The following is a 25,745-nucleotide window of genomic DNA, read 5'->3' as shown; positions in this document are numbered from 1 at the left end:
TTGACCATATTAAATAATTTCCTTTATACTTGTCACTTTGTCTTGTGATTTGCTTTCTACTTTTGAGACACATGTGACTATCCTCATTTATTTAGAAACCAGGACTTCTATTACACTCAAAACATCTAGATCAGCTCCAAATATGAAAGTAAAAAGTCTGGAGAGATTAAAAAAAAAAAGGAGCGTATTTTGGACTTGTGACTAATGATGAAATAATTAAAAAGAAAATAAGTACCCAAATATGCCGATATTATTACAAATCTTTGATTCTCAACAGAGGTAATTTTGCAACCTCACCTCTCCCTCCCCAGGGCAAGCATCCTAGAATGCACCAGACCCCCCCCACCTAACCAACAAATTATCTGGCCCCATATGTCAATAATGCCAAGATTAAGAAAGCCTGCTAAACGGCATGTTGTTAGGAAAGAAACTGATTTGATATTGTTATAATAAGGAAATCTCAGTCCTACCTCCAAAAAGGCAGAAAACATAAGAAAAATGAGAAGATCCCGAAGTCACAGGAAAAAGAAAAGCAGATAGAAAAAAAAAAAAAAATCAAGACACTAAACACAATACTTGTGGCTCTTTGCTCCCGGAACTCCTTGCAGTAAGAGAGATCGGGGACGACACGGCACCGCTCTACAGTCTAAGGGGAGATCACAGCCAGGCCTCAACAGTGCAACGTCTGAAGGTCCAGATGTAGAAACACTATACTCCATGTGTGCTGGACAACGGGTGCAAGAGGTGGGACCAGGTACAACAAATGATGCTACCTAAGGACACGAGTGAGCTATGAGGAAGCCTCTAGGCCAATCTTGCTCTGCAGCACAGAGGGGCCTTCGGCACTTCCTCGGTCAGCCCTGTGCTGTGCACACAACCACGCGGACTTGTGGTTCAGTCTGGTACCAGAATGAACAGTAAGGAGCCACTGCAATGTGTACAGAGAGCTTCTAATCGTGTGAAAAGATGCTCATGAAAAGTAAATAATTAAAAGCAGGATAAAAAAAATTCTATGTTATAAACTCAACTCTGTTAAATGAATGCACAGAAAAAGAGTAAAATCAAAGCACAGGAAAAAAAAACAGTGATGGCATGAGTGTTATTTTTAAATTGTTAATATTGTTTTTTTCTCCTTTTAAATGCTTTTATAATTTTTTTAAAAAAACATGGGTCTGTTTGGTGTTTTTAATTGGTTGACCACTGCGGGAACTCATCCTTTTCATTTGTTACCACCCAAAAATGCGTCAAAATCAGGGTACCCCACTCACCCAGAAAGAAGCAACTTTCTAGGAACAAAGGTTTGAAAAAGTGAGCACACGTGACTGGAGCCTATTTTCCTTCCACCAGGCTGGGGTATTAAGAGCACCTTGTATTGCTCTACTGGGAAACCCAGATTACTCTATCCTAAGCACTAAGGGAAATACTTTCCCAAGGTCTGTCCCATTTGCTCTTCCTACTTTTTCTCTAGTACTTATAGTTATGTCCATTTATCTCCTAAGAGTAGTCAAAACTGGTCAGGGCTTTGGGGTAGAGAGAAGGAGATCTTTGGCCTTTTTTGGTTCAAGGCTACTTTGGTGTCCCTGGCATTAAAAAAAAATAAATCTTTCATACAGTCTATTCCAGCACAGCAGAGTTCTAATTGGGACCTTACATTGTTGGTTACCCTTCAATGCGTGGCTCTCTCTCCTTGCCCCTACCTCTTCTCTCTTTCAGAGGTTACAACTGATTAAAAGCAGGACATGAGTACTATTGGGTTTTATAATGAAAATACCACAACATCTCCTTAGGATATTCTATCTATTTATTCCTAGTATTAACAATGAGAGAAAAAAATTACTTTTATTTTACTTCTAGAAAACATAAGCTTCTCACTTCTCCAGAATGTTTTCCAAAGAGGGGTCTATGAAAAAATGAAGACAAATAATGTTACTACCATTAGAGGTCATTTGTACCACAAAAGGGATTTTGCAGATGCAATGAGTTACACTAATCAAATGATCTAAAATAGTGAAATTATCTGAGTGGATCTAACCTAATTACTGAAGCCTTTTGAAAGCAAAGACTTTTCTCAGCTGATAGCAGAAGGGAAAGTCAGAGAGATCTGAAGTATGAGAAAGATTCACCATGAAGGAGGTTCTCTTGCTGGGATGGAGGTGTCCACAACAAAGGACCTAAAATGGCTTCTAGAAGCAGAGAGCAATCCTTAGCCAATAGCCAGTAAGAAGATAGGCACCTCAGCCCCACAGCTGCAAGGAACTGAATTCTGCCAACAAGGGTCATCTTGGAAGTGGATTCTTTCCAGAACTTTCAGATAAGAGCCCAGCCTGGCCAGAGAATCCAATGTAATCCACCCAGACTTCTAAGCCACTAAATTTGCGGCCATGTGTTATGCAGCATTAAAAAGCTAACACAATTAGCAACTTGGAAACACTGAAGTAAGCATAATCACACAGAAACCACTGGAAAAGATGAGCTTTCCTGTGGAAGGCATACAAAAGGGAAGGCTGTACGAAAAAGCCTTGAGAGACGCCTACAATTAAGAGTATTTTTTTAAATAATACCGATAATATATGGATTAAGATCTACTCCAGCATTAAAACTATGAAAATACTCTATTGATAATGTGAAAATAACCAGACCGCAAACACTTTCATCCACCTGTCTCTTCATTTACCCACTTCCATAAGACACTCTCACTCATGTGTGCTTTTTGTTGAGTCGCTATTTCAATAACTGAAACATAATTTTGCATTTTTCTACCCACATACAAAGATTTACTGCATAAAGGAGAAAACATTACAAATAACTGAATTCTTGGGGCGCCTGGGTGGCTCAGTCGTTAAGTGTCTGCCTTGGGCTCGGGTCATGATCCCAGGGTCCTGGGATCGAGCCCCGCATCAGGCTCCCTGCTCAGCGGGAGGCCTGCTTCTCCCTCTCCCACTTCCCCTGCTTGTGTTCCCTCTCTCGCTGTCTCTCTCTCTGTCAAATAAATAAATAAAATCTTAAAAAAATAAATAAATAAAAATAAAAAAATAACTGAATTCTTAAAGTTTGTTTGTAATATCTGAAAGAATGGGGTTTAATCTTGGAGTCCTAAAAAACTGAATTTCCTTGAGTCACTATTATAGCAAATATGAACCCAATTTACTTCCTAAGTAAAAACAGATGATTTTTATCATAATTCCTATCAATATCTTGCTTGAAATCTTCATGAAGTTTTTTTTTCTCCCTAAGCCTTGTTTTACACTAGTATTAATTAAATCAAAAGCTACAAAATCATTAATTACATAAAAGCTGGCATTGAATAACATTCATTAATCAAACATAAGACAACCTCATATGTGCATAATTAATAACTGTTTTCTCACTACATCAAAGACTATCGCCTTTCCACAAAATTTTAATCACTTCCCAACATATTCCCATCAACTTAATTATATTTGAACACAAATATAAAAAAATAAGAAAACTAAGGCAGTTTTAAGGCTTCCCAAGTTACAATTTACTAAGATTTGGTAACTAAAAAAAATTCCAAGAAAATGAGCCACTCATGCAACTAATATAGAATTCATCACTGGAAAATCTTATGAGAACTGATGTAATTATTTAGCTTTTGAATGATTAAAAGAGAGATTTAAAGCAATACTACACAGATTTAACAAAACACGAAAGTTATCAAGGGCTTCCCAGCACATCAGTCAATGACACACAGATGGGTTCTGGGTGTTGCAGGTGACTGAATCACCTGATCATGCATGGAAAGAAACCACAGTCATGAGACATCAAAACAAGAAGTGTAAAAGAAAAGCTCAACTCTAGTTAGTTTTGTTTCCTTAACTCATCAGCATGGAAACTAACCTAAGTTTTAACTACTTAGCCACTAGCAGAATGATTCTATTTCTCTTTTCTCACTCTGTAATTAATCATTACTTTCAGAACAAGATTATGTTCATAACGTCTTGTACACAAACTGATCAACTGCATGCTGGATGAGAAGTCAAAGGTTTCCCAGCCCAGCGTTTCACCTCGGACACTCTATATGTTATAAATTTGTAGAAAGCAATGCTACCCTCCATCAAGGGTTCTCGGCTGGGGAGTCTTTCAAAAAAACTGCCGGTGTGTAGGCCTCTCCCCAGAATAAGTAAATGAGAATCTCTGATGATGACCCTATATAATTTTAACCACAAAAGGACAGGACTATATTAGAAACTTTTTTTTTTTTACTTTCCTTAATATTTAATTTATATTTTTAGTTTCAATCACCTTTTGTGATAATATAGTCCAAGGTTTACTAAAATTGCTTTTATTTTTCTTAAAATTCTCTTGTTAAAGTTTCCGAGGCATCCCTTTGGAAGAAAAGGCCCATTTGCAACTCTCAGCACACCCCTCTTATAGCTGCATTGTTTGTAAGACTGTGAAATTGCACCGTGTGTGTGCATGTAAGTGTATGTACACACTCATATATATACACATACAAACAACATACACAAACATATATATTCTTAAAACAAAACAAAACACAACATGGCCACGATTTAGAACTATTTCTATGTGTTGACAAATGCTGGTCTTTTAGAAAAGTAAAAATGGTCTGGATTATTGTAAATTCTTCTCTTCGTGTGGTTCAGAAGTACACTGGAATGTGGGCCATATTTCAGATCTTCAGAAAAGAATAGTCTAGAAGAGCTCCTGTCCTGAAGTCCACATCTAGGCCACAGGTACAGTTAGGAGTTGCCTGCAGTTATATAAGCCTCTTCTGTTCATTGACTCCTAAGATTTTCCCATATTTTAGCTATAGTTCATCACTCTGAAAAGCCTGCAATCACCTAAAATTGTGCATTTGTTTTTCTCCAGAATTATTTAGACCATTAAACAAGAAGCCAAAAAAATCCCTTGAAGTCTACTGTAAATAATAGTATTTCTTTACCCAGACAATCTATCATTTATCACAAAGAAATTCAATGACACCGAACTTTATGTTGCTTTTAGAAACAAGAAAATGTTTTGATCTATAAAAGGTTTCTTTTTCTTTCTTGTCCCCATCATTACAAAATGGGCCACACCAAATGAGGACACAGGGTCAAGATCAGCATTATTCCTGAATACAGAATTAACTGTAAAGTATCATAGAAGAAAGGATGAGGGCTCTCAGATTAAAGGTCATTAGACCACGGTCAATTTTCAGTTAGTACCTGTCAGTAGAAGTAAATGTAAGAAAACATATATAAAAATACCTGTTCTACTTGCTGAACATGAATTGTAATTTGTGCTAAATAAAAGTAGGTATATTACATAAGGAGATGTAATTTGTACTAAGTATCAATCAACAAAACAAGTATCTGCTAAAATGTAAAAATAACTAGGTGCTACAGATCATGGAAAAAAGTAGATTTTATTTTATTTATTTATTTTTTTTTTAAAGATTTTATTTATTTATTTGAGAGAGAACACATGAGAGGGGGGAGGGTCAGAGGGAGAAGCAGACTCCCTGCCGAGCAGGGAGCCCGATGCAGGACTCGATCCTGGGACTCCAGGATCATGACCTGAGCCGAAGGCAGTCGCTTAACCAACTGAGCCACCCAGGCGCCCAGAAGTACAGGTTTTAAGCTAAGATGGAATCAACTCATCCACTGCCAACATTTTAGAGAAGAAACAAGGCTAGACAGGCACAGGACTCTCAAGTCACCAGTCGAGGACAGGGCTAGAACCCCTAACTTCCTATTCTAGAGCCTTACACTGCCACTCTACATTTAGATTGACATTGTCTATAGATAAAGATTAATACAGAAGGGCCATAGATACATGTTTGACACTATCAATAACCTGTACTAAAAGTTTGTTAGTTTTTTGCCCCTCCTAAGATTTTTGAAGAAAGAGGTTGCGCTCATAGCGGTCAAGAGCACCAGGCTCCGGAAACACACTCCTTGGGTTCAACTGCTGGGCTGCCATTTACTACTCTGTGGCCTTATACAAGGTATTTGAATTCTGTATGCCTCAGCTTCCTACTAATCTATAAAACAGGGATAACAACAATACCATAGGATATTGTGGGGAATAATTTGATACCTATAAAGCAATTAGGACAGTGCCTGTCACATAGGGATTCCACAAATATGAAATTCTCTCTCACTACATAGATTTTTCTGGGCTTACCGGGGTAATCATCACTAAGTCCCTGGACTCCTTTTACGTGCTCTGTACACAATACATAGATACGTAGATACGGCAGACACAGAAATGTCCATACTGCCCCGAAGAGCTCCACGACAAAATTCCTGAAATCATGAACCATGAAACCAGATTCAATTTTTATTTCTACTTCTAACTGCTAGCATATTGAGAAGTTAGTTTCCTAGGTTTGGCCTTTCTCTGAAATGGGTACAACAAAGCCTGCCATCAGTCAAGTTACTATAAAGCTGAGACAATATGCCCTGGGAGCAGCTTAGAGCACAAGGTGTTTCACAGATCTGTGAATATAAAACTTACTGTTCAGAGTCATAGTAGTCCATACGCTTCTTTTTCTTGTTGTAAGCTGCAACTCGGAAGGGAACTATTTCCAAGGTGATTAGGCCAGGGGCCATTGTCAGCACTTTGGCACCATGAGTTGGCTCATAAAGATCCTTCCCTGTTTCTGGATGAGGCATGCCAGCAGGGTCTCGTCCAACAATGTAAAAATTGGCTCCTGCAACCATCCGTGCTCGGCAATGCCACTGGACCTAGAATAAAAGTTTTCATATTTGATAACTATGCTTTTATGTCAGTACTTAGAAGTAGTAAATGGATAATAAATGCATGCATACAGACGGCCCCAAACTTAAGGCCCCCAACTTTATGATGGTGCAAAAGTAATACACACATTCAGGAGAAACCATACCTCTAACTTCAAATTCTGGTGTTTTCCCAGGCTAGCAATATGCAGTAGAATCCTCTCTGATGATGCTGGGCAGGGACAGTGAGCCACAGCTCCCTATCAGCCACACAATCAAGAGGGTTCTCTGATGATGCTGGGCAGGGGCAGTGAGCCACAGCTCCCTATCAGCCACACAATCACGACGGTAAACAACCCACACACTTACAACCATTCTGCACCCATACGATCTGTTTTTCACAACCACTCTGTTTTTTCACACTCAATACAGCATTCAATGAATTATATGAATTATTTAACACTTCACCATAAAATAGGCTTTGTGTTAGGTCAATTTGCCCAACTGCGCTAACATGAGTGTTCTGAGCACATTTAAGGTAAGCTAGGCTAAGCTAGATGTTTGGTAGGTTAGGTGTATTAATTGCATTTTTGACTTAATGTATTTTCAACTTATGATGGGTTTATCAGGACATAACATCATCATACGTTGAGAAGGACCTGGACTACTTATAGAATGAATATCAGTACGAAATCTCAACAAGTTTAAATATGTCATCTTGGGAAGCCAGACACAAAACTGGCAAGCCCGCCCCACCAAAATCTAAAAGCATAAATGTGTATAGATGTTTATGTGTATGTATTTATAAACATTTTTGGCTCTTTAAGAGATATGTAAATGTACATGTGTCTATATGTATGATTGTACGTAACCACATGTCATTTATATATAGTTCAAAATCTAGTCTATTAGAAGTCAGGCTAGCAGTTGATCCTTTGAGGGAAGCAATTGGAAGGTGCTTCCAGGATAATGGTAATGTTCTTTTTTGCCCCCCAGATTTACTGAGTATAATTGACAAATAAAACGATATATATCTGAAGCGTACAACATGATTTGATAGATATATATTGTTAAATATTCACCACAATTAAGTTAATTAACACATCTATCACCTCACAGTTACCTTTGTGTGTATGTGTGTGGTGAGAACAATTAGGATCTACTCTCAGCAAATTTCAAGTATATAATATAGTATTATTAACTATAATCACCAAGTGCAACATTCGATCCTCAGAACTTACTCATCTTATAATTGAAAACTATGCTTTGAATTGAAAATTACAAGATGGATCCTTCGACAAACTTCAGCAAGTAAGAGCTTGTACCTAATCCATTTTGATGTTACCTCTAAGAGTCCCTGGTAATGTTCTGTTTCTCGATCCAGGATCTGGGTGCTGGTAATTAGAGTATGTTCACTATAAAAATTCACTGAACTGTACATAAACTTGTAAGGTACACACTCTTCTCTATGCTATATTTGAATAGATTAAAAAAAAAAAAAGCTACCGGAGGAAAAGGATTTCAGTTTTATGAATCCTTACATACACTGGCACTGAGAAAACCCTATAGCTAAGTGACTCCTACCCGAGATACCCGGTAAGAAGAAAACCGGGTGTTGGTCGTGACTCCGCAGCTACGCTGCATCCAAAACTAGCTCTGAAGCTGATGCAGTCACTCTAGCACTTGTTGAAAAATTTAAAAAAATTATTCATTTAACATCCAGAATTGTAGTACTTTAGAAGTTAAAGTAACCATACATTAACATGAAGAAACTGATCGCCCAAAGGTTAAGCGACTTCTCCAAGAAAGTGTAGAGGAAACCCAGGTCTAGAAATCTGGCCTCACCTCCCTTTCAGTGTTAAGCTCTACCACTTAGTAACCTACAAAACCATTTCTGGTCTAGGTGAAAATAAGATATAAATGATGACCACCCACACACCATTGTCATTTGCTCTCTCTTGACAGTTTGTCTTATACCAAGACATATTTTTATTGACATAGTTTAGAAAGTGCAAGAGCATAAGGACAATCCCAGACCCCACACTCAAACTGATCATCCTGAGGAGTTGCAGCTTTTTCAGTTGTTTCTAGTGATATTTACCTGTGTGTGTGTGTGTGTGTGTGTGTGTGTTTAAGATTTTATTTTTAAGTAATCTCTACACCCAACATGGGGCTTGAACTCACAACCCCGAGATCAAGAGTTCTGTGCTCCACTGACTGAGCCAGTCAGGCGCCCCTGTGTTTCTAAATGGTATGTGTATACTGCTGATTTGACTATTTAATTTTAGATATTATATTACTTCTACATTATTTATATTTCCTAGTATGAAGATGCTTGACTCTTACTCCATTCTCCTCATTCCCTATCCCATTTATCCAATAAATACAGTGATATCACCACTGTTGGTGAAATCAACACTTGTCTGTAAAAGGGGAATTACAATTGTATTTATCTCATAAAATTTGTAAGAAAATTAATATGAAATGTAAGGGCTTAGAATAGTACTTGGTATAAAGTACATAAAAAATGTCAGCCATTACCATCTTTACTTTATTCCCCTCCTTGTACAACTGTTTGTTCTTCCTAGAGTTAATAATTGTCTTGACTTTTTTTTTCACTCACCTATTTTTCCATATACCTGTATTTCTAAGGACCTTATACTACCTTTCTTCCTGAGAACACAATTTAATATAATCCCTATTACTCCTTGCAGTGTAGCCATGTGGCAGAGTTTTGGCCAAAAGAATGACAGCCCAAATGATATGTGCCAGTTCCAAACATGGAACATTTAAAAACCTCCTGAGTACTATCCTAGTTCTCTTTCCCCATATGTTAGCTAAATAAAGAGGACCCCAAGGTCCTATCACTCTATGTTTTCTACTATGCAGCATTACCACTGTTTGCAATGAGCTGTAATAGTTCTGTACGAACAAGATGGCAAAACACAATGATAGAAGACCTTTGTTCCTCATATATGCCACCTCTTCCTCCAACCACCTTCAGATTCAGCGCTTCATGAAAATTCTGCTCATTCCCCTCTGCCCCTTCACTGTAGACACACAAGACCTTTGCTAGTCCAGACTCAGAATTTTTATCAAAGGGTCAGTCAAAATCAATCATCAATTAACTACTTTGCAGCTTCACTTAAGTGGAAAATCATTTCAGCCTCATGCAAATTAGCTGCTGCTTTCAGAGTTAAATTAAAAAGGGCAATTGAAGTTCTCTGAATTTAGGTGAACTTACTATGCTCATTAAATATTTATATCTATATACTTAACTCATTCAAGTACCAAATGGTCAATGAACCAAGGATGTATGGCTTAATTTTAACATGGAAGGAAGCTCAGATGATTTAATCCAACCCTCTCTGCCCTTTTAAAAGGAGAGGAAACCAAAGCCAGAAAAATTAGTACCTTACAGGATCACAAAGCAACTGGCAGTGGCCAGTTCTAACTTTGGCTTATAAAATAGCCAGGAAATTTAATTGCCTCTTTAATTTCTTCTAGAGGTTAAATGAGTAAATTAAAGGTAAACACAACAAACATGGACAGAGTCAACATTCTCCTGCAAGTGACTGAATAATTTTAATTTACATTCTAGGAAATGGTTTCCCTATGAGAATACTTTTTAAAACTGGAACAACCAGGAATAAGCAAATCACATGTAACTCTTCCAAGAATGCCTGGTGTGAATCAACTTACAACCCACTGAAAAGATAATATGCTTTAATCAAAAGAAATGCAAGCCAGCCCATAGCCATCCCCCGTATCTGGTTTAGGAACACAGGCTTTTGAATCAGACTGTCCTAGATTTAAATCCTGGTTTTGCACTTTAATGTCAGAATGCCCTTAGTCAAGTTTGGACTTGAAACTGAAGCCTCGGTTTCCAAATTTATAAAATGGCAAAGGTAATGTTTAACACATCAGACTGGTGGGAGATTTGAAAACACTCAAGACAGCACTTAGCCCTCAACAAAGGACAGTCACAAACACTGCCACTGTTACTATTACTCTGTGAAACAGTCCATGACAATTCCGGTTGCATTTAATTGCTTCCTAGCCAGTGTTTCTAAAGAAGATTCATTTGCGGTGGCGCCTGGATGGCTCAGTCGTTAAGCGTCTGCCTTCGGCTCAGGTCATGATCCCAGAGTCCTGGGATCGAGCCCCGCATCGGGCTCCCTGCTCTGCGGGAAGCCCGCTTCTCCCTCTCCCACTCCCCCTGCTTGTGTTCCCTCTCTCGCTGTGTATCTCTCTCTGTCAAATAAATAAAATCTTTAAAAAAAAAAAGAAGATTCATTTGCTCTATGAAAAAGATGACATGCTGCCTAGAAGGTGGTCACTAAAACCCTGTGAGCGCTGCCTGTTTCTCTCTCCAGCACATGAGGTCAAGATGTACTATCTTTTTATGCCCAGTGGCAAGCAGGTTTGGAATACTGAATGCATATGAAGAAGGAATACAGTGATGTCCACAGCTTTCCTATAAAGTCTTCTAAGAATCTGTAAATGGCCAACCTAACAAGTGACTTATTTTCTACTTTACTTGCATCTGCGTGCCAAATAACAGATTGGCTTTTTTTCGGATTACAAAAGTAATTTAACTCCTATGTGGCAAATAGTGTTGGCTGCCTATACAAACAACTGATTTTTCTTTGCCCTGATCTATTTCTTGATGACAGAAACCACAGTCTAGAAGATGAAAATGTCAGGTCCTTGTTTTTGCAGCCTTCCCTGCTGTACAGCCATTTGGCCATACAGTGTGGGGATCTGAGCAAATAATGGGACCTCTGAGGAAGTCTGCTGGAAGAATCCGGAAAACCTTTTCCCTAATAAAATTCTCAACTCTCATTTATCTGAAAATGTCTTTACTTCACCTTTATTTTTGCTTGAATATAGAATTCTAGATTAACAGACATTTCTTTTTGTTTTTCTCTTAAAGATGTTACTCCATGTTTCTGGTTTGTATTGCTCCTGAGAAGTCAGCCATCATTCCTATTTCCCTACTGTTTCCCCTTCCTCCCTCCCTCCCCTATTGCTTTGCCTTTTTTTTTTTTTTTTAAGATTTTATTTGAGAAAGTGTGCAAGCGGGGAACGGGGGAGGGGGGCAGCAGACTCCCCCACTGAGCATGGAGCCAGACAGGGGGCTCGATCTCATGACCCTGAGATCATGACCTGAGCTGAAACCAAGAGTCAGACCCTTAACCCCCACTTAACCAACGGAGCCACCCAGGAACCCCTATAGCTTTGCTTTTAAGGGTCCTCTTTATATCATGAAATTTCAGGAGACTGACTATGCCTAAGTGTAGTTTTCTTTGGATTTATTCTAAGATTTATTAGGCTTCTTGAATTTGTAGGTTGACTTTGGAAAACTTTTAACCATTTTTTCAAAAACCTTTTCTGCCACATTTTTCCCCCTCTCCTCTTTTCAGAACTCCAATTAAATATATGTTAGATGGCCTGATACTGCCCACAGGTCACTGAGGCTCTGCTCATTTTCCCATCTATTTTCCTTTTTAAGTTACTTTGATTGATCTGACTTCTCTCTCACTGACCTTTTCTTCTACTAACTCTAGTCTGCATTTACATCCATCCAATAAATGTTTTCATTTCAGATCTACTTTTTTAGTCCTTGACTTTCCATTTGATTGCCCCCCCCGCCCCCCGCTTGCACACTTTCTCAAATAGTTTCCATATTTTTGAGATTCCTCATCCATAAGACCATATTTGCTTTTAAGAAGCTTTAATGCTCTTAACTGCTAATTCCTACATCAGCATCATCTCAAGGTATGTTTCTAGTGACAGCTTTCATTCTGGATTATTGATCACACTTTCCTGCTTCTTCATATTTGTAATTATTCATTGTTACTGTATACTGGACCTGTGCATGATTTCTTCTAAGGAGTCTGAACTGTGTTGTTTTCCTTTAGTGTCAACAGCTTCATTCTAGCTGGCAGGTAATTTACTGGCAACTTTTTTTTTTTTTGAGGTTTATTTCTTCCTTGTTGGGGATGTCACTCTAGCATTTTTTTTTTTAAGATATTTATTTGAGGGGCACCTGGGTGGCTCAATCATTAAGCATCTGCCTTCAGCTCAGGTCATGATCCCAGGGTCCTGGGATCAAGCCCCGCATCGGGCTCCCTGCTCGGCAGGAAGCCTGCTTCTCCTTCTCCCACTCCCCCTGCTTGTGTTCCCTCCCTCGCTATGTCTCTGTCAAATAAATAAATAAAATCTTTAAAAAAAAAAAAAAGATATTTATATGAGAGCAAGCAAGAGCACAAGTGTGGGGAGGGGCAGAGGGAGAGGATCCCAAGCAGACTCCCTGCTGAACGCAGCACCCCACTGAGGGCAGAGGCCCATGTGGGGCTCTACCCCAATGACCCCATGATCACAACCCAAGCCGAAACCAAGAGTCCAACATTTAACTGACTGAGCCACCCAGGTGCCCCATAATTCTATAGCTTTTTGTGCCAATTATCAATCTATTGTCCCTTAACTCCAAATTCACCCTTTAGTACTCGCTCTGAGATAATGAATTGAACTCTTTAAGTATTTCTCCCTTTACAGTGAGCGCAGTGTTAAGTTTTATCAGTAGAGGGCATCATAGGGACATTGTAGGAGGAAGGGGGTGTCAAAGGTCCCTGTGTATGGTGATATTGAGTGGCACTCTGGTCCATGGACAAGCCCAAAGTACACAAGCCTTCAACGACCCCAAAGCCTAAGCCTGAGCGCAAGGCCCACCCCACTGCTGCCCTTCTAGTGCAGATACTGGCGCATTCCAAGCCTCCCACCAGCAGCAGCTCCCTGATTCCCACAGTTCACCCACCCACCAGCCTGTGCTCACCTGTGTCCCAGAGGGTTGTTTCTTGCATCCACTTCAATACAGGTATCACACTGTGCACTGCTCTGGCAGCAAGCAGGCTCCCTCCCAATGCCCCGACCCACTCTAAGCACCAGTCTGTCAGCCTCAGCTAGCCTGTTCACCAGAGGGTATTTCCTGCTTTCTGGTTTCTGTGAGCCCACTTGTGGTCCAGACAGTCCACTGAATTTCTCCACCATCTGGTGGGAGGAAACTATGTCTTTTCCAATGAGGTCTGCAGCCCAGTCTTAGGGAGGGGGATCCCTTTTCCAAGTTTATCTTTCCTTTGGTAATCTCCCTCAACCCTAGGGTAATCTTTAGATTAGAGTTCACTTTACATTTTTATAATCACTCTCCTTTTGAAGATTAGTAATTCTTTAAACTTCCCCTGTTTAAATTCTAACTAAAATGGAGGTTCAACAATTACCTCACTTTCAAATAAGGTTTGAGAACTGTCTTATCAAAATGTTACACAGAATATGGACTACTTAGAATCAGTAACTCGAGTTAAAATAGATATTTGTTTAGAACTTCCTCCCAAAGTACATTTTGGGGGCTAAGGTTTATTCAAATCTCTTATTTCCATATTGTAATACAAATCAGATTTACTTAAGTTTTGCTGTCCAATAGTAATAATAGAGAAGTAGTTTTTAATTCAAATTATAATTAACTCTTAAAGAACTGTAATTTATCTATGCAAATATTAATCCTATAATGCCTACTCCCTACCACCCATCACAGATTTATTAAGATACTGTGTGACTACTGAACCAAAAGATTACTGTTAGGAACCCAAATTATACATCTCCATACACAATATTTAAAATGTAAATTCCTTAGAATTAGAATTGCTCTTGATTTGTCCCAATATGGCCATCTTACCTAGAAGAGTGTCTCTTACTCATTTTTTTTCCTCTTACCTATTTTTAATTGACATCTCTTTTGATAAACATAAAGTCTCATTTGCTCCCTGACTCCATTAGAAAAATGGTATCCATCATCTATCCCCCTACTCCCAAAGATTTTGGTAAATTTTATTTTCAACAGTTTCTGAAACAAAAAGTGAACAAACTTTCCAAATTTAAAATTATATTACAAAAACATATAACTGGACTATACTACTTACATAAAATACTGTGACTACTACACCATCTTCTCCTGCTCCAATTGAGAAATTCCACTATCCCAGAAGCCTGGCAGAGTAAGTATATAGCCTCAATTTTTCTTAATTACAAATATTGAGGGGGGCACCTGGGTGGCTCAGTTGGTTAGGCTTCCAACTCTCAATTTCGGCTCGGGTCATGATCTCAAGGTCATGAGATCGAGCCCCATGTTGGGGCTGCATGGAGCCTGCTTGGGATTCTCTCTTTCCCTCTGCCCCTACCTCCTCCCCCCACCCCTTGCACACTCTCAAGAAAGAAAGAAAGAAAGAAAAACTGAGGATAATAAATAGAACAATTTAAGTCCAGCTTAGGTGACCTATTTCTTTATATATTCACTCTGAAATTTGCTTTTATGTAAGTGTAGTAAATTTTATTAAATTCAACATTCCATATGGCAAAACTCAAATAACTGATTTATAAAAGAATTTAGGCACAGAAACTATTTTCTTACATAAATGTGCAAGATTTCCTTTCCAAACTATCAAAAGTGTACTTATTTTAATAGTACAAAAATTCTTTACAAAGTCAAATCCATGACCTATTTTTGTTGGGTAAAAAATCTATACCTTCATTCATCTCACAAATTCCATGTTAAAATACCCCTCTCTCTTCTTTGTACACTATCACATCCTTCTAATATTAATCTATTTTCCTGAAATTCCCAAATCATAATGGCCTGTCTCCTGATGTCTCAACAGTAGGAATCACTTTACACTCTTCAAGTGACTGGGAAAATCTAGAGAGGCAAATGAAAAAGGAGGTTCATCCTTCCCATCATTAGATTCTGGGTCCTTATGGCTTTCTATCTTAATTGTGCAACTAGTACTCTGAATTGTGCAACTAGTACTAGTACTAGTACTATCTTAATTGTGCAACTAGTACTAGCTTCTACCAATTTCTATTACTCTGTATGGGCACTGAACAGTATTCAGTCCTCATAAGAGTCACACTGATGATGTGCAATGCAAAAATTACAAATTCTACTTAGATGTTTCATTCTCCAGCTTGTAGAAGAGAATTACAATTTACAATTACTCTCATCACACAATCTTAAGAGTTGAAAGGGAGTTTAGACTGTGGAACCCAAATCCTTCATTCTGCAAATCAAGAAATTGAGATGTGACATTCAAATTACAAGTTGTCCCAAAGATTCCCTTTATGTGCAAGAAATCTCAACTGTCTGAGTCTTTGAAATAACACAACTCAAATGTAAGAGATGTATTTGTTCAGAACCATCAGCACCCAAACTAATTTTTTTCTCATAAACTATGCTTCCTTGGCTGAGCCCAGCTTTGCAGATTAGGAGGATCGAGGGGGAAGAGAGTAAATCCACCATGGCCCAGCCCCCCATCTCACTCCTGCCTCTCAAGCCCAGGGGCCCCCAAATTTGCTTTTGATAAAAGAAAGAAGTGCTTGATTTTGTTCTGCCTCTCCACCCTATCACCAGTTATTATTTTAAGGAACCAAAGGTGGTAAGGCATTGGAAAACATTTCATGAAGTTCTTTACTAGGGTGAGAGAAGATCAAAATAGGTACCAATGACTGAGCTCCTAATATGCTAGTCACTGTACAAAGTGTTTTATAAATATTATCTCATTTAATGGTTTCAGCAAACTGATCAGTTACTATTCCTATTTCACAAATAAGAAAACTGAGACCTGGCAAGTTTCAGTAACATGTCTAAGGTGCAAAATGAACAACTGAAAGAGCGAGTATTATTCCTGGGTATCTCCAACCCCCAAATTCATGCATACCTATTCTTACTGAGCCCCTCACGCTGTGTCAAGCCCTACAGCAAGACAGGACGTCAGGAGGACAAATCCTGGTTAGCACTACACTTAGGGAAGGAACAGTATAGATTACCTAACTGCAGGAAAACCAGACTAACAGACGATATTGGAACATGATGCTGCTTCACTAAGAAACAAGAACAGATGCTGAGCAGAAAATCTATAGAAAAATCAGGAGGAAAAAAAGGGCATTTTCCCCTGTGAAAAGCATCCTAAAACATCTGTTAAATCTAATGCCTCTGAATTAAATTAGTAATTTCGGTTATCAAGAAACTAGATATAAGCTAAAAATATATAAAATATAAAAATATATAAAAGTCTGTGTCACACTACACAGACCCCCAAAATTACTTTCAAAATACATCAACAGACTCTAAATGCTTTTGTGGTACAGACCCACAACTGCTTATTGAAAAACCTGAAATCCAATTTTTTCCAGCTTTCTTCAGATATAATTGACATACGACCTTGTGTGAGTTTAAGGTATACAACAGAATCTATGTACATTTTGTGAACTTACCACAATTAGGTAACACATGCATCTGAAATTTAAAAACCTCTATGTACCTAGTTTTTAAAACTAATTTAGCAGCACAACCTGATCAAGACCGACATGAAGTTAGTTGTGGGCTCTACTGATCCCACTTGGTGTGAAAAATCATTCACTGTGCCACAGAAATATTAATGTGCTTTATCTCCCAGGAGAATTAGGTAATACGTGACCCCAAAGATCCTGGAGAAGGGCCTGTGTTGCACGACTCCAGAAACACGAATAAGATAAATGAGAAGACAAAATTATCAAAGGCCCCAAAGAAGACCAAAGTTGACAATTCAAACTGGGGAGTCTATGGCTCTTACAATTAGGCTTAAATCTCCAGAAGAAATGTCTCTTTAGGGCGCTGGAACTCTTAGAAGTGCTTACAGGGAGGAACAGATTTATATCCTAACAGACATCCTATTTAAGCTGCAGATACTGGTATAAAGCACAGACTAATTAAACAAATACACTATCATCCAGGGGGCAGTATATTCCTACTGTCCCAGTGTAGGGCATCTGCTCCTCTGCACAGAAACAATTTCTATTAAGGAGTCATTTACTAATGCATGCCTAACTTTCACGGCAGAGAAATCCCTACGTCCAAATCTATGTTTCCTCCAAAGTTCAACGGGTTATCCTTATTCAGATGTCTTAACCCAAGGATAAGGCTTTTAGTGGCACATAGGCACATTCCAAAATGCATCGTACTTTCAGCACGTTCACGCATTATTTATCCTTTACAAAAATGGACTTAGCATTTTGCAAGACGGGACAACCATAATCTCCTACAGTCGATGAATACCTCACAAAAACAAAAATGCACACATAGAACACCTTTTCAGCATTAGAAAAGTAACTCTCCCTCCACATGCTGCCCCCCACCCACCCAATTTCTAAAATGGAATTTAGGAATCAAAGCTATTAAATCTTTACAGACTGGAAAATCAGGGGCATCGTGTTGATAACCAGACAGGCTTCACAGCTGCTCATTGCTCTGAAAAGCATTTGTGCTAGGGAAACAAATCTGGTACCAATGCCTTCTAAATGACCTACAGAAAATGATTAAAGGAGAGTCATTGTTTTTATTTTATTATTATTAGTTGGCAAATAAGCATTACTGGCAGACTTTTTCCTGATGTCACTGGAAAAGCTACAAAAATGAATGTTTTTTTAATTACAAAAAAATTCTTCACTTAAGGCTGTGAATAAGCCAAATAAGTCAAACACTCAAGGCGGGCACTTGAGAAAAAGAAATGGATAGTTTTCACAAGCCACTCAATCTAACCGTTTACATCCTGCCAGGTCATAAATCAGTAAAACATTTAAGGGTTTAAAATACAGAGAGGTTTACTAGAGTTTCTAGTTTGCTCTTTAAAAGTTCAGAAGTTAAAAACTGCCTTTTGCTCAGGTACCAGATCCAGTGCTTCCTGACAAGATCCACACCTCTTAGCTCCTAACTCCAAATAGAGATCTATAGGCAGATGCAATTTTAAGGTGCTTTCACACACTTCTAGAAAACCTGAGAGCTCTGTGCAGACACCTGACTTCTTTGCCCTCCCACCCACTACCCACCACAGGCCCCTTAGAGACTTCCAGGTGGCAGAGAGATCTGGAGAAAACAGCAGGCCATGGAATTAGACTGGCCTGAGTTTCGGTCCCAGCTCTGCAGTCATGCTTAGTGACTCTAGGGTCTCTCTGCTTGACCTAACTCTAGTGAGATTCCTCCAAGCCCTCAAAGCCCGACGACCTTCAGTGTCCATCCATGTAGGGCCTGTGTTACCCAGTTTTAGCAAAACTCTTGCTAGCAGAAACTCCCTATCCTCGACACGTGTTCAAATCCTTCTTCCCCACCACCCCCTAAGTGATATTTGATCAGCTGGCTTGCTTTCAGCAAGAATCCTGAAAGGTCTATTTAACCACAATCATCTCTTGCCTGTAATTTCTGATGTTTTCCTCTTGGTGATTTTCAATCCACTGAACACCCCCTACCACCACCACCCACTCTGCCCCTGTTTTTTAACAGCTCTACCTCCGCTTCCTCATCTGTAAGCTGAGAATAATAATCATACCTACCGTCTTAGTGTTATTGTAAGGATTAAGTTAGCTAATACAAGTAAAACCCTTGACATATTGCCAGGCAGATACAGTAAAAGCTCACTGAAAATGAGCTATTTTTATATTCTATTTCTCAATCACTATATATAAATACAACTCATTTACTGCTTCTCCATTTCCTCTTCAGTGAAGCCGGTTCAATGAAAACATTTTTGAGGCTGCTTAAGAAATAGTAAATTATTAGAAAATGTGTGGCTGAAGAGTCAGGCTAAAGGAATAAACTAACTAAAACGAAAAAGATCATCAAGGGGCGCCTCGGTGGCACAGCTGGTTAAGCGTCCGACTCTCAGTTCGGCTCGGGTCGTGATCTCGGGGCGGTGAGATCCAGCCCAGGGTTGGGCTCCGCGCTCGGCCGAGAGTTGGCTTGCGACTCTCCCTCCCTCTCTCAAATAAATAAATAAATCCTTAAAAAAAAAAAAAAAAGATAATCAAGTATGAGGAAATACTTATTTTCTCGTTTGGGAGAATAAAATGGCACAACCACATTGGAAAATCCACTGCGAGCATTTACTAAGCTGAACAAACGCATACCCCACGACCCAGCAATGCGACCACTCGGTATACAACGACATAAACGTCCACTAGAAGACATGCACTAAAATCTCCATCCCAGCGCTACTCTTACTAGCAAAGCACTGGAAACTGCCCACACGCCCACCCACAGTACTGGGTGGAGTCACATGACGAGTACTGAGAACGACCGACCTACAACCAACGATACACAACGAAGGCTGAGTCCCAGAAACACAATGTAAAGTGAAAGAAGCCAGACACAAAAAAGTATATGCTGCAGGATTTCAGGTACACAAAGGCTGGACCGGACACTGAGGCAACCCTCAGGTGTCCGCCCCCACCCCCGGAGTAAAAGAGGACTATTCCCCAGCGTCTGGGAGAGGGGCCAGCACACACTCAGCAGCTGTCAGCCCTCTTCAGAAACGGCCTCCGCGCAGACAGCAGCCGGGCCCGAGGGCACACCCCTTCCCTGGGCGGCCAATCGCTGCTCCACACCAGCGCATGAATGCCTAGTTCTTGTGCAACATGGAACATCTCTGCGGGCCTTTCCAGAACTCCACACGGGCAACTGAGGCTTCCACTAAGGCTGAACCACAGCTTCACTCTTCCCTCTGCCCAATCCCACTCCCTTTCCTCTCTTTCCTCTTCACAGGCGTTGATCCCAAGGGCTCTTGCCAATAAATTTCCCTAAGGCTAATCTCACTCTCAGAGTATCCAAGCTTTGGCACAAGCAAACTGGATCCATGAGGTGAGAAATGAGGATACTGGGGACCACTGGGGGAGAAAAGGGAGGGAACAGAAAGACAGGAAGGACAGCTTCTAGGATGCAGATAAGAGTCTTTTTTTTAAAAGTCTGGATGCTGGTTGTATGACTGTTCAAATGGGAGAAATCCATTTCACTGTACATCTATGAAATGTGTACTGTTTCCCATGTATACTATACTTAAATATGAAGTTAAAAGAAAGTGAGACAAACTAGAAAATGCCCTGGAACAGACCTTTCAACAATATTTAGTCCAACCTCCTTGTGCACCAGTTAAATAACCATTTATGGTGCACTCAAACATAACCCAGAGAAGTCTAAAGAAGCCTAGCCCGAGATTACAAACCATCTGGGGGCAAACCAGAACCATGCCGCCACTCCTCGATGGCAGGGCTGGACTGTCTTCACCAGACCACGTCCTGGTGGGAAGCAACAGGCAGCAACTCTGAGCCACGGAAGGGCCTGCTGCAGCCAGCTCACTGACCAGTCAGCTATGCTTGCAAAAAACACAGCTCTCAGGGAAGCCAAAATGCTAACAGCACCCCAAAGGTACCTTTGTGTACCTTCACCTTTGAATCTTTCTTAAGAAACACACCTGCTTCTGAAATCAGAAGACGTAAGAATCTTTCCAACGTAGACAAGACAGCATGCTTTAATTCTTTGTGGTGTTCTCTCAGGAAAGAATAATCTGTTTTAGCACAGCTTGGCTACTTTTATTATTTATCTATCCTCTCATCTTCGTCTTTCTGAAAACAATTTTCAGTTTAGTTAAAATGTCATCTCTCTTCCCCTTTTAGATAGGGAATAAGAAACGAAACACAAAGGGGACAAAATATGTCCTGAATTGGGAAGGTAAATCCCTTTCCTTTCCCAGGTGGCCTATTCCTGACCCTGAACTTGCTTGGGTCACTCCCACTTTAAAAACCATTCATCCTATAACTCTGGAGAATTTGAGACCAAATGATTCCTTTAAAATGATGATGATGATGAAGACAGCACCAAAGGAACGGTTGGAGAACTACCGGAAGAAAATTTGTCACTTTATCTCCAAGACAATGTAGTTCCTCTTTGAAGAAGTCGTGATGGTGTATAGGAAACTTAAAGGGTGATCCCCTGCCTAATTCTCCTGAACCTTTGATACCAACAAAGAGGGAAGAAGAGTATGAGGAGCTTGACCTACTGAAGTTCCAATGCATTATTTAGACTGGATCTAAGAGAAGAGTCAAATACATTTTAATCTTTCAGGGTTTTTTATTATTATTATCTTTTCTTTGTTTTTCTTGGATAAAGAGACAGTAAGAGCATACAAACCCACAACTAAGCTCCAGTGAAAATTTTTAGGCGTGAGCCCAAAGAATAGCCAAACACGCTTGGATTTCCTAAACTTTTTTCGAGAAAGACATCACAGAATATATAAAAACTATTTAGATCCTTTTTAAGAGGGTCTGCCTCCCAAATAAATCTAAATAAATCCATCTCCCTTCAAGGGCTGAAAAAGAATGCAATAATAATGTGCATTCCATTCTTTATCTTGAAAATTCAACAAGAAGATGGCTAGGAATTCCCCACACACTGTTTTTGAGGTCATTCATTTTTTTTTTCTTTTCTTTTTTTTTTTTTTTTTTAAAGATTTTATTTATTTATATGACAGAGAGAGACAGCGAGAACAGGAACACAAGCAGGGGGAGTGGGAGAGGGAGAAGCAGGCCTCCCGCTGAGCAGGGAGCCCGATGCGGGACTCGATCCCAGGACCCTGGGATCATGACCTGAGCCGAAGGCAGACGCTTAATGACTGAGCCACCCAGGCGCCCTAAGGTCATTCATTTTTGAATGCCTATTCGGCCTTGAAGCAAAAACCTGATTAAGTCCTTGTCTATATGTATGGTCATAAAAAGATCTCACAACATTCTTTTTGACCACTAAATAGAACTCCAGAACCCTCTCCGCACACAGTATCAAGAAGTAATTTTACTTCCTGACTCTATTATGCACCAGTCTCGCAAAACAAAAGATGAAAAATGTCTTCTGAATGTTTTTTAAAGGGTACCATGCTTACCTTCCCACTGAAATACCTTTGGCCCTTCCAAAATTCAGAAGCAGCAAAAATCAGACCCAATCTGTCTCTGGGGAAGAATGACAGTACTTTGTTAAAGAGCTGAGATGGGTATTACCAGAGCTCTGCCTGTAAACGGGGCCAAAAGTTTTCAGAGGCGCCTCTGTCACACCTTCCCAAGCTCACCCAGCCCTCTATCTGCAGGGAGCGTTCCCTCCTTCACAAAACTGGGACCAAGAACCACAAAAACAGCAAGAGAAGCCTCTCCCTGTCTTCCTGTTCCCAAGAAGACTGCTTTTGGGGGGTCACCTCTAAAGAACGTTCCCGAGGGGCGCCTGGGTGGCTCAGTCGTTAAGTGTCTGCCTTCGGCTCAGGTCATGATCCCAGCGTCCTGGAATCAAGCCCCGCATCGGGCTCCCTGCTCAGTGGGGAGTCTGCTTCTCCCTCCCACTCCCCTTGCTTGTGTTCCCTCTCTCGCTGTCTCTCTGTCAAATAAATAAATAAAATCTTTAAAAAAAAATAAAATAAATAAAGAACGTTCCCGATAGGAGCATGAGAGTACTCCAGGCATGCTCAATGTCTGGAAGAGACCAACAGGTCAGAGGAGAATCAACACTAGTTGTGTTAGTAAATGTGGTTTCTGCTGCACTGAAAATCTTAAAAGCAGTCTACCTCAGTTGGCCCAGCATACATCATGGGAGATGGGAAGATGGCCACCACTGTTGTTTCAGGATTCAGGACTCCTTCCTCCAGCACTGCGGCATGCTGCTTCATACGCCACATCAAAGGAACATCATCATCCTTTGTCCAGCCACCAAGAGGGTGAAGGAGAAGGACAGGGCGCCGATAGCCCCTCTCTAGAAGTTGCTTATGGGTATCTTGCATTAACAGAGCATGTCCATTGTGCACTGGATTGCGTAATTGAAAGGCAAAGACAGCATCTGAAAAGAGAATTTTCAGAGTCAAGAATATAACGTCTTACCTTCCAAAGGACAAGCAATTCTTCCTGAAGTCTGATGGGATTAAGCAAACAGACGAGCCCACAATCAGAGACTGGTAAAAAACATGTCCTGCTTTGACCATTTACTCCAAGGCCAACTTGACCTATCCTTCTGCCATGTTTTTACTTTACAAATCTTACATGCCTGAGGATGTGTTAACACAATGGTCATAGTTTTGCAACAACTGTTTTCTGCATTCGTGGCATGCGAGAATAACCACCAGACTTTCTGGTCCCAACTTCCTGGTTTAAGTGCTTACAATGGATGTAAGTGCTTGGCCTGTGCCTTAATTACACACCAGGTCAATCCCTCCATAGGATCTAAGACACTGCTTTATTAAAGGGAGACAGATGGGGCGCCTGGGTGGCTCAGTTGGTTAAGCGACTGCCTTCGGCTCAGGTCATGATCCTCGAGTCCCGCGATTGAGTCCCACATCGGGATCCCTGCTCAGCGGGGAGTCAGCTTCTCCCTCTGACCCTCCTCCCTCTCATGCTCTCTGTCTCTCATTCTCTCTCTCTCAAATAAATCTTAAAAAAAAAAAAAAGAAAGAAAGATAGAGAAATTTATAGTTTTAAAAATTTACTTACTATCCAAATATGCTCATTTATACTGATTACTTTGTTTGACTGGAACCCGACATTGTTTTGTGATGCCAGGTCTGGATTTTGGGTTACAGTTTAGCAACAACACTATCCCTTACAAGACCCACTGCTATTACCCGAACAATGAAAACTGCTAGATGAATTAAACTGGTTAACTCTGTATCTTCTGCTTACAACCCTGGCTCTACTCTGCATGGGGCCTGCTATCAGAAGACATTCTCAGAAAGCATGGTTCTTTGGGGTCACAGAGAATTTCACAGAACAGAGTGGTAACCCAGTTAGAAGAGCTCTGTATTTTATTGCCCTGCCAACATCTGGTATAGCATCAAGCCATGCTGATCCAAGCCTGACTCAGAGAGAAGAATATCTTCCCCTCTCCTAACAATTTTAAGCCAAATAGTATAAAAACGTCTTCCCCAATCTGTTGTCAATTCTGACCCTCTTCTATCATGATGACAAAAGGCCACAGGAGGAAATCTGTAGCACCCTACTTGACCAGGGGTTTGGGGGTTTCTTGGGCGGGGGGGGAACCACATCCTGTGATATTCCAAGATTTACAGCATTACTGTTATGCTTTGAAGTTCTCAAGTTACCTTTTAAACACGAACAAGGCTAGTTTTCACCCAAGAAATAGGTGATATAAGGTACAAAGAAAGTCCTGATACAAATATAGGAGCATTTAAAATTATTCTGCTTTAGGGCGCCTGGGTGGCTCAGTCGTTAAGCGTCTGCCTTCGGCTCAGGTCATGATCCCAGGATCCTGGGATCGAGTCCCACATCGGGCTCCCTGCTCGGCAGGAAGCCTGCCTCTCCCTCTCCCACTCCCCCTGCTTGTGTTCCTGCTCTCGCTATCTCTCTCTCTGTCAAATAAATAAATAAAAATCTATAAAAAATTAAAAAAAATTAAAAAAAAATTATTCTGCTTTAAGGAGATGGGAAGAGGGGTACAAACCTGAAAATTTTTCTACCCTGAATTTACTTCAAATTTTGTTTTATATATGGATATAAAAAGATCCTCAAACAGGGCGTGCCTGGGTAGCTCAGCTGGTTGGGCATCCCACTCTCAATCTCAGCTCAGGTCTTGATCTCAGGGCCATGAGTTCAAGACCCGTGCTGGGCTCCACGCTGGGCATGGAGTCTACTTTGAAAAAAAAAAAAAAATCCTCAAACATCCCTTTTGATCTTTAAGTAAAACTCCAGTGCTCCCCCACCCCTGGGAGCAAGAAGCAATTTTATTTCCTGACTCTATTGTATATACTCCAGTCCTTCACAAAAGTACAAATGAAGAAGGTATAATTCCCCATTTAGGAGATTACTGCCTGACCTTACTTATCCACTCTGATTCTGGCCTAAGTCTTGTCACTCACTTAGTTTTCTCCTCTCTTCCCTTCACTTTATGCTACCCATTTTTTTTATTCTTTTTTTTTTATTCTTATGTTAATCCCCATACATTACATCATTAGTTTTAGATGTAGTGTTCCATGATTCATGTTTGTGCATAACACCCAGTGCTCCATGCAGAATGTGCCCTCCTCAATACCCATTACCAGGCTAACCCATCCTCCCACCCCCCTCCCCTCTAGAACCCTCCGTTTGTTTTTCAGAGTCCATCGTCTCTCATGGTTCGTCTACCCCTCCGATTTCCCC

The 25,745-nt window shown here is 40.2% G+C and overlaps 1 protein-coding gene across 1 annotated transcript in view; it reads right to left on the bottom strand.

The window, feature by feature from the left end:
• PAPSS1 (3'-phosphoadenosine 5'-phosphosulfate synthase 1) overlaps positions 1-25,745 on the bottom strand; it is an 83,273-nt gene that overhangs the window by 7,056 nt on the left and 50,472 nt on the right. The window contains exons 9-13 of the mRNA XM_081812022.1: positions 25,357-25,426; positions 25,067-25,076; positions 23,949-23,958; positions 23,168-23,472; positions 6,487-6,716 (exon numbers count right to left, since the gene is read on the bottom strand). Of these exons, the coding sequence (XP_081668148.1) occupies positions 6,487-6,716; positions 23,168-23,472; positions 23,949-23,958; positions 25,067-25,076; positions 25,357-25,426 (625 nt within the window). The remainder of the gene's footprint in view (positions 1-6,486; positions 6,717-23,167; positions 23,473-23,948; positions 23,959-25,066; positions 25,077-25,356; positions 25,427-25,745) is intronic.

Source organism: Leptonychotes weddellii, chromosome 2 (genome assembly GCF_054177405.1).
Source record: "Leptonychotes weddellii isolate Sample4059 chromosome 2, ASM5417740v2, whole genome shotgun sequence".
NCBI lineage: Eukaryota > Metazoa > Chordata > Mammalia > Carnivora > Phocidae > Leptonychotes > Leptonychotes weddellii.
Note: the sequence above shows the minus strand (reverse complement) of the source record. Positions and strands in the feature narration are given on the sequence as shown.